General features: G+C 40.6%; 2 protein-coding genes across 2 annotated transcripts in view; both read right to left on the bottom strand.

Annotated features, from left to right (window-relative positions):
• LOC134795220 (transient-receptor-potential-like protein) overlaps positions 1–16,006 on the bottom strand; it is a 395,634-nt gene that overhangs the window by 150,542 nt on the left and 229,086 nt on the right. The gene's annotated exons all lie outside the window — the stretch shown is intronic.
• On the bottom strand, positions 1,471–11,182 carry LOC134794821 (proteasome subunit alpha type-1). Its single transcript, XM_063766618.1, has 7 exons — positions 11,046–11,182; positions 10,388–10,638; positions 10,003–10,162; positions 5,031–5,156; positions 4,324–4,407; positions 3,477–3,668; positions 1,471–2,505 (listed from the first exon to the last, which is right to left on the bottom strand). The coding sequence occupies exons 1-7, from the start codon at positions 11,046–11,048 to the stop codon at positions 2,485–2,487; spliced, it is 837 nt and encodes a 278-aa protein (XP_063622688.1). The 5' UTR covers positions 11,049–11,182; the 3' UTR covers positions 1,471–2,484.

The following is a 16,006-nucleotide window of genomic DNA, read 5'->3' as shown; positions in this document are numbered from 1 at the left end:
GTCAGGGGTGGAATACCACCCTAAGACAAGGCGATGGTCTTGGTCAGTTTATTGCTGTTATAGTCTGTGCGGAAAGAGAAAGTCATGAAATGTATGGGTTCCAATAAATTCTACGACTCTTCTTTTTCTGCACAGACTCTAATATTTTCAAAATTACCTGACAGTATTTTTACAAACCCATAAATTGATAAACATTCTACAATAACTTCCACTAATTACCTGATTAGTTCGGCTAGACAAGTATGTTAATACATTATTTTTATATTTACTGTTAAATATGTTTATACCTTGTGTACAGAAAAATATACAACGAATATAGTGATCATGTGTTTGAATAAATACCCTTTTGAATATTTAAAACCAATGTACATACGTAGCTGTTTTTACAAATTTCGAAGTTACCAAAGCCCCTTTCCCCTCTAATGGTCCTGTATTATATGAATATTAATTATGAGAATACCTATATACATACATAGTTAACACATATCAGTGAAAGAATAAGGATCAAAGTCAAATGGCGTTCTAACAGTTTTAATCTTCTGTCGAAAGATGACAGTAAATTTAGTGGCTACATAATTTACTTTGACAATTCGCCTCTATACACTCTCTCTTTGCCTATACCAGGGGTGCGAAACTCCTGACTTCGGTCAAACTCGGCTCCGCTCGGCTCAGCATTGCTCCGAGCAATTATTAGGGTTGGCACCACTTGACTTCCTTTTGCGTGCACGACCACAGATAAAATAATCACTCGATTTTTGACAACCCTAAATAGCCGAAAGGGATAGTGCCATAAAGGGCCAGCATGATTCGACCCTGAACCGCTGTCAAACTTCGTTTTTGTAGGAAGTTTCCTTTCTGTACGGTAGTACTATTAATTATTCTGTGCTCTGTGCCTATACGGAGGATACATTAACTGTCCCCTGTTTATTTATTGGCGCGAAGTTTATTGGCATGTTAAACTTTTCGATTGCAGCCACTAGATGGCAAACCCTACAACGCCCAGTAGAGCGCGCGTGAAATGTAGGGGGCAGCACCTGTTTATAGACGAAATTCTTAAGTTTTCAATTCAAGCTCACGAGGTGGCAGATCCTCTAAAGCGCACAGTCCGTTTATTTTCAAGTACAGTTAGCTGCAGAGCTAAGTGACCCTTCCCCCCTTTTTTTTGACGGAGTGGGAATGCATTTACGCACGGTGCTTGGGACTCGCCGCTCCTTATCCCTTTCTTGCGAGAGAGGGGGAGAATTTGGCCCTACCCACTAAACCCACTCCAGCGTTTCACCCTCTTTGCGCGTGAGGGCGCATGGGATCGATGTCATTCTACCACGGCATAGAACTTTGTTTGGAAGGGGGGTCCAGATATCTCTGCAGCTGACTGTACATTAATGACATGCATTGGTAAATTGGTATGTATTGGTAATTTTTTTAATTTATTAATATTCATAGGTAAGTAAATTAAAAAGGATACGATAATTATAAAGATATGCGCTTTATTTTACACAGAAATAAACAATAGATACTTAATAAAAATGCAAAATACAATTTTTACTTTCGTTTTGCCTTGGCCAGTGCTCAACAAATTAAGTTACTGGTAGTTCCAGTATTTTGGAAACTCATTATGGTTATACTTCGAATTTTATTGGGTATTCTATAGACAGTGACCAGAAGGAACACAAAGGAAAAATTAACGGTGTATTCCTATAATCAGATTAAGATGCTAACATTTCAAATCATTATCAGATTTAGACCTATACTCTGTATCTTTAGGTATTTAAATAAAAGTAAACAAAATTTGAGAGTTCAAATGGCTCCTTAAGCTAGTTGAGGGTAGTTGAAAACATTACATGATCAAATAGTCATAAGATACAGACTATAGTTTCAGTGATGGTGCCTTTTCACACTTATTAGAAATAAATTTTTACTCAAAAAACATTTCAAATTGGCTAAATCTGACTAGTATTTCTTTTCTCTGACCTTAAATATACTTGGTTAAAATCCTTTCGGCCCCTCTCGGGCTCTGCATAGAAAAAAATTGTTTCTTGTCAGTGTACCATCGTAAGCCCTATTGCAATGACTTAAGGGATACATTAATACCTCAATACCTCATGTCGATGCAATAACGATGTTAAAGACCACTGGCTGCGTAGCCAACATGCCAATCGTTGACGCTCCGTAGCGAAAGAAACGCAACTGTCACTGTCGCACTAATATGAAAGAGTGATAGAGAGATGACTACGCTACGCCACGGAGCGTTAACGATTGGCACGTTGGCTAAGCGGCCTGGTCATTTAAAGTGTTGCTATTAGTTCAAAAGTACCAGTTAACAAGCAACCTCGAACACTGGCCAAGGCAGGTCTTTCTGTGTCCAACGGGCGGGAGGAAGGAAGGCTACGGTCGGGACCGAGGGACAGATGGACATCGAGGTCTTGTAAATCACTGTGTCCACTGGGTCACTGAGATCAGCCGGCCGAAGCCGTTCGCTGGCGCTTATTCTGTGTCCATCGCCACCTGGGGAAAAGAAAATGTATTTTAACCTCCGAAACCTATACACTTCTTCGAATTTAAAATGTTGTGAGACATACTAACATTGAATAATTTTACGGTTCTCCGAAACATGTCGCGCGAGTGACTAAAAACAAGTGAGTCTAAACTGTAAAATTATTCAATATACACTTTTTTTTCGAAAAGTATTAATAATTTGGGTTATTTTGTTTGGTTTGGTATTGGCTTAAAATGTAGGTACGAAACCAACCAAAATCACAAGAAATGTCACACCAACCGGGCGATGCAACCAACGGGTGGCTTAGAAACTGACGCCCGGGTGCGGTTAATTCAAGTTTACCAATCATAACTTGCCTGGTCTCGGTCTCGGCGAGAATCTCGGCCTATTTTGGCCGACAGCCGAGACCGAGATCTTGACTCGATTCGATTTTTGGCCGAGGATGTCGAGACCAAGATCTCGGTCGGACTACGGTCGACTAAGGTTGCAGATAATTGTGGCCCCGCGTCTCCTCGCATCGACAATAAGAGCCATGAACACAGAATAAATAATAGTACTGCCGTACAGAAAGGAAACTTCCTACAAAACCGAAGTTTGACAGCGGTTCAGGGTCGAATCGTGCTATCCCTTTCTAATATATGGCACTATGCCTTTCGGTTATTTAGGGTTGTCAAAATTCAAGTGATTATCTTATCTGTGGTCGTGCACGCAAAAGGAAGTCAAGTGGTGCCAACCCTAATAATCGCTCGGAGCAATGCTGAGCCGAGCGGAGCCGAGTTTGGCCGAAGTCGGGAGTTTCGCACCCCTGCCATGAAATCTGATGCGGAGCTATTTATCTCTTTTACTCACCGCGGGCTGCGGCTCCCTGTCCTTGTCGTCCCCCTCCCCCTCGGGCGGCGCGGCCGGCCCCGCGTCGCTGCTCGCATCGACAAGAAGAGCCATGAAACCTGATGCGGAGCTATCTATCTCGTTCACTCACCGCGGGCTGCGGCTCCCTGTCCTTGTCGTCCCCCTCCCCCTCGGGCGGCGCGGCCGGCCCCGCGTCGCCGGTGGCGGCCGCGCCCCCCCCGCGCCGCTCCTCGCCCTCCACGAGCGCCAGCAGCTGCGCGAGCTCGGCCGAGTCGCTGATGCGCAGCGGGGTCTTGGGACCCACGATGGCGATGGAGACGTTCTGAAAATTCAATACTTTTATTTTAAACAGTGGTCGATGATCCACCTAAATAAAAGTTAAAGCCGGATAACGAGCCCTTTAACGTTTTCAGAATGCCCGATGGTCCAGCTCGGAGCCCAAACAGATTCAAAAATTTAATCCCATCCGAAAAAATATGATAACGCTGTCATTTTTTTTCGTCCGGCTGTGAGTGGTATTCCACCTTTCCACTCTCTCATTAAGCAAAATGTGAGACGCAAATTGAACACATTGAACCAAGATATTGGACAGATGGCATACCATCCTTAGCTATATTTACAAAGACGAAAAAATGATAGTGGAGACATGTCTAGTGGTTGTAGTAGTTGTAGTTGAGTAGTAGTTGATTCTCTCCTCCTCCAACTTTTGTGTCCAAATTTACTGTTTTTCATTAGTTTTCTAAATGAAGTTACAACAAAACTGCCAATGAACATAAATCTCCATTACATTTTCTACAATAGTAATTATGTCACTCATTCTAGTCACGGTTAAATTGAATCTTAAAATACAGTTTTACAATAAAATTTAACAGTTCATAAACATTATTTGCATATTTAGTGTACAGCACAAAACTTTGTTCGCGGTACGCTTATGGGATCACTTCGGTCTTGCAAATCAGTTATTTTCGATCACTCACCTTGGTATTAAGATCCACTTCATTGGGCAGCGTGTCTCTCAGAGCCCTCAAGCCGTGAGCTACCAGCTCATGAAGGTCACAATCCTGAAACAGATAATATACAAGTTAATAACGAAAAAACCGCACTGTCACTATAACTATAAGTATGTGAAAACGAAGACCGGATTCATCCTGAGGGTCGCGAAGTTGGAATCTCGACACAATGCGAATTTTAATTCGTTTATGGTGATCGTTCCGACTGACCATCTAGCGACCTTCACCAAGGAGGAGTTTTGGCCGAAGGGTGTCAAGTTTCGGCGGTTCCGCGGCCGGCTCCCTGACACTGCGGGGTTGCGTAATGCATCGCAGCCATAATGTGATATGTAGTGTTTAGTTTTTTAAAGTTAAGTTATAAAATATATTTTTATATAATATGTATGCTAGTTTTAAGGTATTTATGTATGGGCCATTAGTTGCCTGAAATAAAGATTTTCATTTCATAGACCAACCGCTTCACTGAGTCCTCGCCTGCGCGGTACGGGGGCGACGGGGCGGGACGACGTGCGGCGGCGGGGAAGGTGCGGCGCCGTACGCCTGCCGCCCGCACCTTCCAGGTAACCAAGGTTTATGTGATGTGGAGTCCAAATCTACAACCAATCCTCAATACGAGTGGAGGCAGGTTGTCTGGTAGTTGTGGGGGCCTCCGGCACATATTAGTTATAGCCTACCTGGAAGGCGTTGAGGTGTTTCTCGAGGTATGTCCTGGCGGACTGCGAGCGCGCGCCGATGGCCATGGCGCGGCAGTCGAAGTAGAGAGCAGATGGGCAGGTCTGGTAGATGTGCGGGCCTTGGTCCTGAAAGTAGCGTTGGCTACGTTAGACCTTACCTTTAGACATATTATTATTAACTACACTAAATACCTATATACTCGGACACAATTCAACAATTTGACTGCGGCTAACGCGCGTGGCTTCAGCCCAATATCAACCTTCGTGCATTCCGACAAGGTTCAGGATGACACGCCGCACAAATGAGAGGCGTGGCGTTCAAAGGGTTAAACAATATAAAAATAATAATTAAATAAATGAAAGGGACTCTACATGTTGGCTGTTTGAAATGTTCATAACACAATCCTTGTTGTTATGTATAGACAATGAGGGTAGACTTTGACATTTGTGTACAAAGTGAGGTGTGAGGTAGTTGTGAAAAGCAGTCTGTCAACGCGAACCTGGACCAGAGCATGTGCCTGGACCCCTAAACCGTGAGTTATATTAGTGGCGACGAGAAAAACTAGGACAATCGTGTGCAATTACAGTGTAAAGTGTGTGATTTGAGTGAAAAACGCATAGAAGTAGGAATCACTGGGCAAAATGGGCATCAAGTTTGGGGAGTTTGATGTGGCACATGGCTGCTGGAAAAATTACATAGAACGGTTTACTTTCTGTCTGCAGGCAGGTGAGATTGAAGATGATAGTAAAAAGAAAGCTAATTTATTAGCTGTGTGTGGTCCCAACTTGTATGATCTGATTATATCACTGATAGCACCAACTAAAATAAGTGAGGTTACCTTTACAACAATTGTTAGTAAGTTGAACAGTCATTTCCACCCGAAGCCAAATGAAATTATCTAGTCTTATAAATTTCATACAAAGTATCAAGAAGAGGGGGAAAAGATTAGGGACTTTATAGCACAATTGAGGAAATTGAGCATCGACTGTAACTTTAAAGATTTGGATCGAACACTGCGGGATCGCTTAGTATGTGGTATAAGGGACAAGGAGGTACAGAAGAAGTTGTTACAACAGAGTACATTGACATTTGATCAAGCTTGTGAGATTGCTTTGTCTCATGAGGCGGCAGGGATTGATTCAAGTATTATTGTTCCGGCTTCTAGTCAAGTCTCTGGTGATTTAGAAGTACCAATGGAAGTAAATAAACTGACTAACAAAAGGAATGAAAGGCAGACAGAAAGGATGTCATGTGTGCGTTGTGGTAGACCCCATAGAGGCCCCTGTAGGTTTAGATGGACCAAATGTCATGGCTGTGGCAAGACGGGCCATATCGAGGCGGTTTGTGGCTTGAAGTTAAAAGAAAATAATACTCCAAAATCTGATTTTAATGGATTATATGAAGAAATTGCAGTTAATAATATGAGGCAAGATAGTGCAGTACCAGCATATATGATGGAAATGATGCTGAATGGAGCTAGGATAGATATGGAAGTAGACTGCGGGTGCGCTTTCAGTCTTATAATTGAGCAGACCGCTAAGATAGTTTGGCAGGGCTCGCTCCCAGTATTTGATGATGTTGGGATTTCTTTAAAGACATGGACAGAAAACAGACTATGTATAATGGGTAAAGCGACAGTTTTGGTTCAGAATAAGAGGATAAAGAAAAACTTATCCATAGTTGTGGCCAAGGGAAACGGGCCAAGCTTGATTGGTCGGAATTGGTTCCAGGATCTAGGGATACATGTCGAAGGAGTACATAGTGTAAAGGTTGACAGTGATGAATTGGCCACTACACTGAAAGGGATACAGAAACGCTATGCAGGAGTATTTCAGGAAGGATTAGGGAAATATACGGGGCCGGTAGTGTGTATTAGGCCAAAAGAAGGGGCAAAGCCTGTTTTTTTTAAGAGCAGACCGGTGCCGTTCGCAATAAAAGGCTGAATTTACGAAGAGTTGGATAGGCTAGAAGCTGAAGGCGTTTTGGAGGCGACGGCACATTCCGAATGGGCCACACCTATAGTTCCAGTACTTAAGCAAGATGGCAAGGTACGTCTGTGCGGGGATTATAGGGCGACAGTGAATGCCGTGACGGATACTGACACTTACCCCTTACCTACCCTCAGTGAAGCTTTTGCGGAATTACAAGGGGGAATTTTATTTACAAAGATAGATCTGGAACGGGCGTACACCCAGGTTATGGTAGATGAGGAGACAGCGAATTTGCTAACTATTAATACTCCTAAGGGGTTGTATAGAATGAAGAGACTACCCTTTGGGGTAAAGGCTTGTCCTGGCATATTCCAACGACTCATGTCGACGCTATTGGCTGGTATCCCTGGGGTAGCCGTACTGTTGGACGATATTGTGGTGACTGGCAATGGAGTGCAAGAACACAATAGGAGGCTCGAGGCAGTGCTTCAGAAGTTACAAGAAGCTGGATTGCGAGTGAATGTGAGTGAAAAACAAATGTAAATTTGCTGCCAGGAGTGTGCAGTTTTTAGGTTTTATGATTGACGAATTTGGTATTCATCCTTGCGAGGAGAAGATTCGTGAGATTGAGAAGACGCCAGCACCGCGTAACGTAAAGGAGCTTCAAGCATTCCTGGGGCTGATAAATTTTTATGATAGATTTTTGCCACACAAGGCGTCGATTTCTGAGCCATTGTACAGATTACTTGATATAAAGACGCAAAATGGAAATGGGGAAAATCACATCAAAATTCATTCGAAAAGCTAAGGAAAATGCTTTCCAGTAAAGATACTCTGGTGCATTATGACGTGAAAAAGAAGCTTATTTTATCTTGTGACGCTTCACAGTACGGACTGGGAGCAGTGTTAGAACACGAGATGGCTGATGGAAGTATCAGACCCGTAATGTTTGCCTCGAGAACCATGAACGCACATGAACGTAATTATGCACAAATAGACAAGGAAGCAGCTGCTATAATATTTGGCTTGAAGAAATTTCATCAGTTTATAAGTGGTCGAAGAGTGATTATCAAGACAGATCATAAGCCTTTGTTGGGGATATTCGATTCAAAGAGGTACTATACCCAACATTATATCACCTAGGATGTTAAGGTGGGCACTTCTTCTTAACTCTTATGACTATGAAATACAATATGTTGAGGGAAAAAAAATTGGAAATGCAGATGCACTCAGTCGATGGCCAGGTCCAGCAGGTACACAAACACCGGAAGAGGATTATTTAGGAATTCTACTAATAGAGGAGACACCCATTGAATTGGAGTTCTCTGCCATAGAAGTGGCTAACTTGACAAAAAAGGATAAGTGTCTCAGTAAAATATTATATTGGATACGTAACGGATGGCCCGGGAAGACCGATGACGAGTATAAGGTTTACTGGCAAAAGCGAGACGAGTTTTCCATGTATAAGGATTGCATTTTATGGGGAAATAGAGTGGTTATACCAGAGAAGATGCGAGGAAAAGTGCTGGAGGAGCTACATATGAATCACGACGGTATTGTGATCACAAAGGCTATGGCGAGAAGCTATTTTTGGTGGCCTGCGATGGATAAACAGATTGAAGACATGGTGAAGAGCTGTAACGTGTGTGCAGAAAATCGAAATATGCCATCTAAAGTTGCCCATCATTGGATAAAGCCAGATAAAGCATGGTCTAGACTTCATATGGATTACGCTGGGCCATTTCAAGGAAAGACATTTTTAATAGTAATTGACGCTTATTCTAAGTGGCCAGAGGTCAAAATCGTACCAGATATAAGTAGCTCTACCTTAATATTGCGGAATGTTTTTGCAGAACAAGGTCTTCCCAATGTACTTGTGAGTGATAATGGAAGAAGTTTTGTTTCAGAGGAGTTCCGGAAATACTTAGAGTCCCAAGGGATCAGACAAGTTCTGTCCGCTCCTTACCATCCTGCGACCAACGGTCAAGCGGAAAAAACGGTGCAGACAGTGAAGGCTAAATTAAGGAAAATGACATCTGGGCCATGGGAAGCGAGATTACCAGCGATACTGTATGGTTTACGTACCACACCCAATAGCGTCAATGATAAAACTCCGGCTGAGCTCCTGAACAACAGGCGCTTTAGAACAAAGTTCGATAGATTGAACCCCCTGTCTTTCAGATGTGATGATAAGGAAAAAATAATAGAGAAGAATAGCGAGACAAAAAACAGGGAGTTTAAAACTGGACAGTCAGTGTACGTAAAGAACTACTGCGGTGGACCACGCTGGTTGAAAGCGACGGTGGAAAAGCGACTAGGAGTCTGCAGATACTTAGTGAAATGGAACGATAAGCTGTTAGTACGACACATCAATCAAATGCTCGGTTGCGGGGGAGAAGGACAACGGAAGGTTCCTGAGGCAACCGATGATGCTACGGATGACGAGGACGAGGATACACGTATTGCGATACCGTCACCTCATCGTTGGGCGGATATCATAGGTGCGTCCGGACCCCAGGACATCACGATACACGGAGACCCACAAAATACCGCATCCAGCAGCCACAAGCGTGCTAGACAGACCACACCCCCAGACTCACCCGATTATAAGAGAATAGCCCTAGCGGATAGCGATAACGGCAGTAAATCAGAGCTGTCTGAATGTAGAGATGTAGAGACGGAGGAGGAATAGTAGAAGTGTTAAAGTAGTGTAACAGTAGCATAGTGTAGGGTTAGAAAATAGTGTTAGTGAACTTTATAAAATAGTGAACTCTCTTGATGGGGGAGGTATGTTATGTATAGACAATGAGGGTAGACTTTGACATTTATGTACAAAGTGAGGTAGTTGTGAAAAGCAGTCTGTCAACGCGAACCTGGACCAGAGCATGTGCCTGGACCCCTAAACCGTGAGTTATATTACTTGTATTTAATGTATGGAACTATGGAAAGAAAGGCAAACCAAACAGGCTATACAATTGTTTGCCACAGTTCTGGTATAAAAAATTCTATCCATCACAATAGGCTCTGGTTAAGTACTTACATCATAACCAGCAACCAGCAAGCCGACCCCGAGCGGCCGCTTGTCGTACCGCTGCGTGCAGATCTGCATCTTGTTGCCAACCATGGATATGAGGCGGCCCACGGGCATCGGAGAGTCGTGGGAGTAGCGGTAGTTTAGGCACTCTGTGCGCATGTAGCGGCTGGAATGTCAGATTATATATTATATTTATGACAGGCATTTGACACTGATTCATTAAACTCATAGTTTACCAAGACTGCTTATTTTAGTTTACTGCTAAGGTTAAAAGTTTAGTGCCAGAATGTTATGCCGGATGAATACCTATAAAAAAATTGCATTAACTGATGATTACAGATAATTTTTTTATGATTCAGGTCCTAATAAAGTCACTCGGAGAAATTCTTACCTTAACATTCTAGCATCAGCAGTTAATCCTGAGATAGAAATCCCAATATGCTCATCAATAGGAATAATCTTCTTCTGATATGCCGATAACTCACTGACAGCCCGTTTTAAAGCTATCAATACTGCAAACTCCTTATTCTTCAGGGCTACAGTCGCCGAACCTAGCTTGACGGCTTCCATAGCGTATTCCACCTGGTGGATACGGCCCTGGGGACTCCAGACTGTGACATCACTGTCATACTGGTTTCTGAACTGTGAAAGTAAGAAAAAAATTGTACTGGCTGTTAACTGTAGTAAACGGAACGTAAATAAAGTAAAATTTGGAAGAGCATTACACTAAAAAGAATTGGTTGCAGCTAACTGTCCGTTTTACTACTTTTAATTTGTAAAAAATTACAAAGAAAACTTTTTTGAGGTTAAGGTTACATTTGAAGAAGTTTTATGTGAGAATACATTTAAAAGGTGTGAAATATATTACTTTCATTATATTTTATAATCATTCAATAAACGGATTGAGTCTAGAACGAGAAAATCCTTCACTAATCGAGTTTTACATTGGTAACTCTTCCGGTGACAATGCAAGTTTTAAGTTTATAGATTGCTGGATTTGCAATATATACATAGGACTTAAAGTTATTAAGCGATTATAAATTACTTACCATTGTTAAGAAGAGTTCTTAATTGATAATATCACCGATATTCACAATATTGTACGCTTAGCGTACGATGAAAAGCAAAATTGGAAATACAAACGTCAAACAATAATGACGCTTGTCTATGCCGTGATGACTGTTCAGTTGGCGAGGCACAGGCAATAAGTATTTTTGAACAATCAGCCTCATGTTCAATCAAAATTAAATACAAGTTTTTGGAAAACGCGGACGGCAAAAAGTTTAATTTTTTTTATTTGTTTTTTTTTTTGTATTAGAAGTCCTACTTTTTTCTAATTACACCTAATTCATCAAAATCGATTTAGTTCATTCGATTTTACAGTGGAATACGTACATTCTGAAGACCTTCTGTGATAAAAAAAACCAACGGAGGTATTTAATGTCGCCGGTTAAGGGCTCCGTTAACCTTGCAACAAATCGCATGCGTTTTGCGATACATTGGTGATGATGTGCAAGGTGCAACGAATTTAATCCATCGCAAAGAGCCCTTAACACATTGAGTGCTGGAAACCCGCACGGCGGGTTCTCTCAGTTCTCTGTTCGTTTTCGCTTTCCTCTACAAAGCGCGAAAACGCTGGGATCGGCTACGAGCTGCTCGTAGCGTAGCGCTACAGAAACGTTGGCGGTGAATGTGTTGAAAATTAAACTTATTGAGCGTTTTGACGATTCCGCAAAACTTTGCTTCTAATTATTTGTAGGCGTTTATTCGGCTAGTTGTTTTAGATGAAAGCATGATGCAAAAAAAAATTATTCAGCAAGTTCATTTATTATAATTATAATTATAATCAATAGTCGAAGTGGTATTGATTTAAGTTCATACTATTCATAATATATAAACAAACACATAATACCTAGGTAAAGACATTAGTAAGCATGTATCTCTATGTATGTAATTAAATACGGCCCCGTAACGTCTTGCTCCTGATATAACCCTAGAGAAATTAAGCAAGATTAATTCAGTTCAAATACGGGGATATAGCCGACAGGTGGCGAGATTGCGTCGTTTCAGACAGTTCCTCTTGCTAATTTGACTTAGAACCAGAGATAGGTATAAATAAAGACGAGTGACAAAACTCCATTGATTCTACAAATCTATCACTTACAAAAACAGGCAGCGGATGGTTTGATTTTACAATTTAGTCAGATTAATTAATACACAGAACCTATTTAAGTAGGTACCTACAGACACAGAATAAGTACTAGTACTACCGTACAGAAAAGAAACTTCCTACAAAACCGAAGTTTGATAGCGGTTCAGGGACGAATCATGCTGTCTCTTTCTAATGTATGGCACTATCCCTTTCGGCTATTTTGGGTTGTCAAAATTAAAGAGATCTTATCTGTGGTCGTAGACGCAAAGGGACGTCAAGTTGTGCGAACCCTAATAATTGATCGGAGCAATGCTAAGCCGAACGGAGCCGAGAATACCCGAACGCGATTAGGTAATATAAGTAAAGAAAGACTGGTAACTCCATACAGGGGGGGGACACTAGGAATGTAGTTAACGTCAGTAAAGATACAGGCGACTTCTATATCTTGCTCCCGACAACATTAGTTGACTTCCGATTACACAAACTACGTCACCAGATGTCACTATAAAATTTATATAATTTTAGTGGCATTAATATTTAAATTAAAATAAGTACGAATTAATATTTGTAATTATTATAATTTTCAATTAATTTTGCGACAAAATAAGAATTTTGTTAAAATGTGATTAATTATGCTGTTTGTTTATGCTGGCAACACATGCATAATCGCCAAGACCATGCCAAGACATGCAATTTTTTTGCTGTCACTGGAAGAGGGTACCTAAATTTAAAATATTTTAGTGATGGTTGAGCCATTTTATTCGTTATGATTCTGGAGGAAATTCGATTATAGCCCGAATGAAAACACATGCCCTGTTGTGAAAACCCCCAGAAAGTGCGTTGAGTTGTATCTCTGTTGCTCCGCCTTGTCGTTGAGAAGTAATTCCAGTTCTCTGCATTCGCTGATTTATGTGTTGTGTATTGTGTTTGTTATTTTGTGTTCTGTGTTATTTTCTTATTAACATGTATTTTCTTGTGTGTGAATGCTTTTTTACCTCACGCTTTCTTTTCTATTGTTTACCTAAAATTGTACTTTCCTAGCGATAATGTGGTGTAAAACATGTATTACTCTCGGCAGCAAAGTTTGCTCGCTTCTCGTGACTCTGCAACGGTCAAGATTCCACTTTTTAAATCTCTCTATACACTACTAATTTTGGAATATTTCGCATGTTTTGACCTCGATATAAGCACGAGAGGTAAAGAGAACAAGTTTACGAGTACACTTACTCTGTTGTCTCTGTTACTATTTTCCCTGCACTTATTTAATTACTTACGCTATCAACAAAATTAAAGCAATAAACATTTTACTTTAATATTCTGTTTTTTTGTTCCATTATTGATAACATTAACCTTTTCCACATAATGTTAGGTCTACTTGGGCGGTTTACAAGTACATTTTTTGTTTATTTTCTTGTAAACAATTAAAGTTATTTGTTACAAGAAACCAAACAAAAATGGACTTGTAAACCGACCAAGTAGACCTAATATTATGTGGGACGAAAGTACACGTATGGATGCATATGTAGTTGTGCACGCACACATACATACTTAGTTTCGGGGGACAATCAGAGATGGCGCTTTCAAATGAGTTTCCATAAAATGCTTCAAGAGGGCTCTCTTTACCTATATACTTACTTTACTCTTTGACTCCATACATCAGTTTTCTTACCAAAACGCGAGTTATTTCGTAGTCGACATCTAACGTCAAGTAGTGGAACTATCAGTACCGCTACTTGACACCAGATGCCACAAGTGTCGCTACTGACGAAAAATGTTATTAAAACAATTTACAACCAATATTATAAGCAGAAGGAGTTGAAAATAGACTTTCAGTTAATCTATAATATCAGCTGAAAATTGTTAAGCATTAGAGTTTTCGTTTGCCGCGACATCTATTTTCGTCTAGCAGTACTGATAAATTCCTTTCTTTACTTATATAACTCTATAGAGTTGAGATACTTAAGTAAAGAAAGCGCCCTCTGTTACCCTGTATCAGGATATACCCTAGTAACAGAGGGTCTACCGCGAACCACGTTCGACGTGTGTTGCCTCCCTGTCACACTTACTTTAAAAGTTATCATCAGATTATGTATATTTTATTTTTGTATTTAGGAGATCCAGACGCGGAAATGGCATTGGATTGGGCATATCCTCAGGAAACCTGACACCCACTTACTAGTTTGGCGAAACTTTAATAGGCTAGAAGACAAATTTTCATTTATGGTATCAATCAATCAGGTTTGTTTTTAGGATCAAATGTCTATATGAGAGCCATTGCATTAAAGCAATACAAAAGTCAGAAATGATAGTCAAAATCCAACAGTCGTACTTCACTCGCGAAACGCCCCTAACAAAACGATAAGTGACCGTGACGTCAAGGTCACTGAGAGTCCATCTTGAAGTATGAAGAGTATGAACAAAACAAGAAAATTGCGTTTTTGTCGGTGAAATATTGCGTTTATGTATATACATAATTGCTATACAATCTTCTTTTTGATAAAATGTAAGGATCCGAATGGTATCCTTACTTATTTCGTTTTTGGCACTTAAAAAAAACTTAAATTTTGAAACTTTCAGGTGCTGTATTTTTGTATTATTTCCATATATTTTTTTAATATCCACAATATGTGATAAATTGCTCATTTGCTATCTATTTTACTAGATTTTGTTATAAAATTCAACATTTGTCATCATCCCTCATCCCTATTATAGGTAACACAAAAAAAAACTTATCCAAAGTGGCCCTGAGCTGGAAGATGCCCGGCAAAGGGGTTTCCCTGGTGATGGTCGTACTAAATCTACTTGGCGCCGTTCTGTGGAGCAAGAGCTGGGTGTATTGGGGATGGGGTGGGAGGAGGCTACCCAAGCTGCCCAGGACCGGAGTCAGTGGAAGAAAAAGATTCGAGCCCTACCCCCCAGCAGGGAGTAACAGGTTGGAAAGGAGAAGAGATGTAATTTTTTTGTACACTACCATCAAACTTTCTGTTCGGTTAAAATTGGAAGTTGAGTGAGTTGAGCGGTTACACTTGAGTGCTGTCGTGTTAAGTCTACCTAAGGGTATACTTACTTTCTGAGCATCCTTAGTGTAGTGGACTCTATTATGAGGAATTGTTAGGTACCTACATGAATTACGGTCAGCAAAACAAAACCATGAGCTTAGCACTCCTGCATTCATATTTGTATGCAGAGACACAGAAGATTCACTCTCTAACAAAACGCGTCTTTGCAAAGCGACGAAACCGCGGAGTGGGCCACGCCTGACAGAGATGAGATTGAGATTTCGTATACAGGGTGCAACATTTTTATGGACTGTGCTGAAAGTATAGTGTTATATATCTTAGTGGTCTACAATAGAGTTATTATAATCGTAAGGCTTAAGGATTAAAAAAACGAAATCATTTAAATGAAATATTTTTATAACAGTGACAACCCTACAAAGTTATTTACTTACATTTTAAATTGACACATGTCATGTCATTCAATAGGATCTACTTGCTAGGGTTGAAACATACAGATATTTGCAATAATGTTTAACAAAATGGATCTCAAAAACGTTTAGAAATATTAACGTGATTAATAATTGAAAAATAAAGTAGGTACGTAGCCTAAACAATTCCCCGTTTGCGTAAAAGTTCTTCGGTCTGTTCCACCCGATATAATCCACGCAGAATGGAAAGCTTTTCAAATATACCTACCAAATTTTATCAAAATCTGACGAAACAAAAAACGCAACAATTAAATAAATGCGGCCAAAAAAGTGTTTTCTTACAATCAATGCTTTACATCGACGAAAGAAAAGGATTGTAGGGTTTATATAAAAAGGTCAAGCGAATAAGAGTTTGCTGCATTGATTTCACT

Source organism: Cydia splendana, chromosome 11 (genome assembly GCF_910591565.1).
Source record: "Cydia splendana chromosome 11, ilCydSple1.2, whole genome shotgun sequence".
Taxonomy (NCBI): domain Eukaryota; kingdom Metazoa; phylum Arthropoda; class Insecta; order Lepidoptera; family Tortricidae; genus Cydia; species Cydia splendana.
This window is presented reverse-complemented; position numbering and strand designations above follow the sequence as displayed.

Bases quoted from the DNA above. Each gene is read 5' to 3' on its own strand.
- LOC134794821 (XM_063766618.1), bottom strand. The intron at 3,669-4,323 runs GTGAGTGATCGA...TTGAATTTTCAG, and splicing joins AAGTGGATCTTAATACCAAG to AACGTCTCCATCGCCATCGT. The intron at 2,506-3,476 runs GTGAGTGAACGA...TCTTTTCCCCAG, and splicing joins ACAGGGAGCCGCAGCCCGCG to GTGGCGATGGACACAGAATA.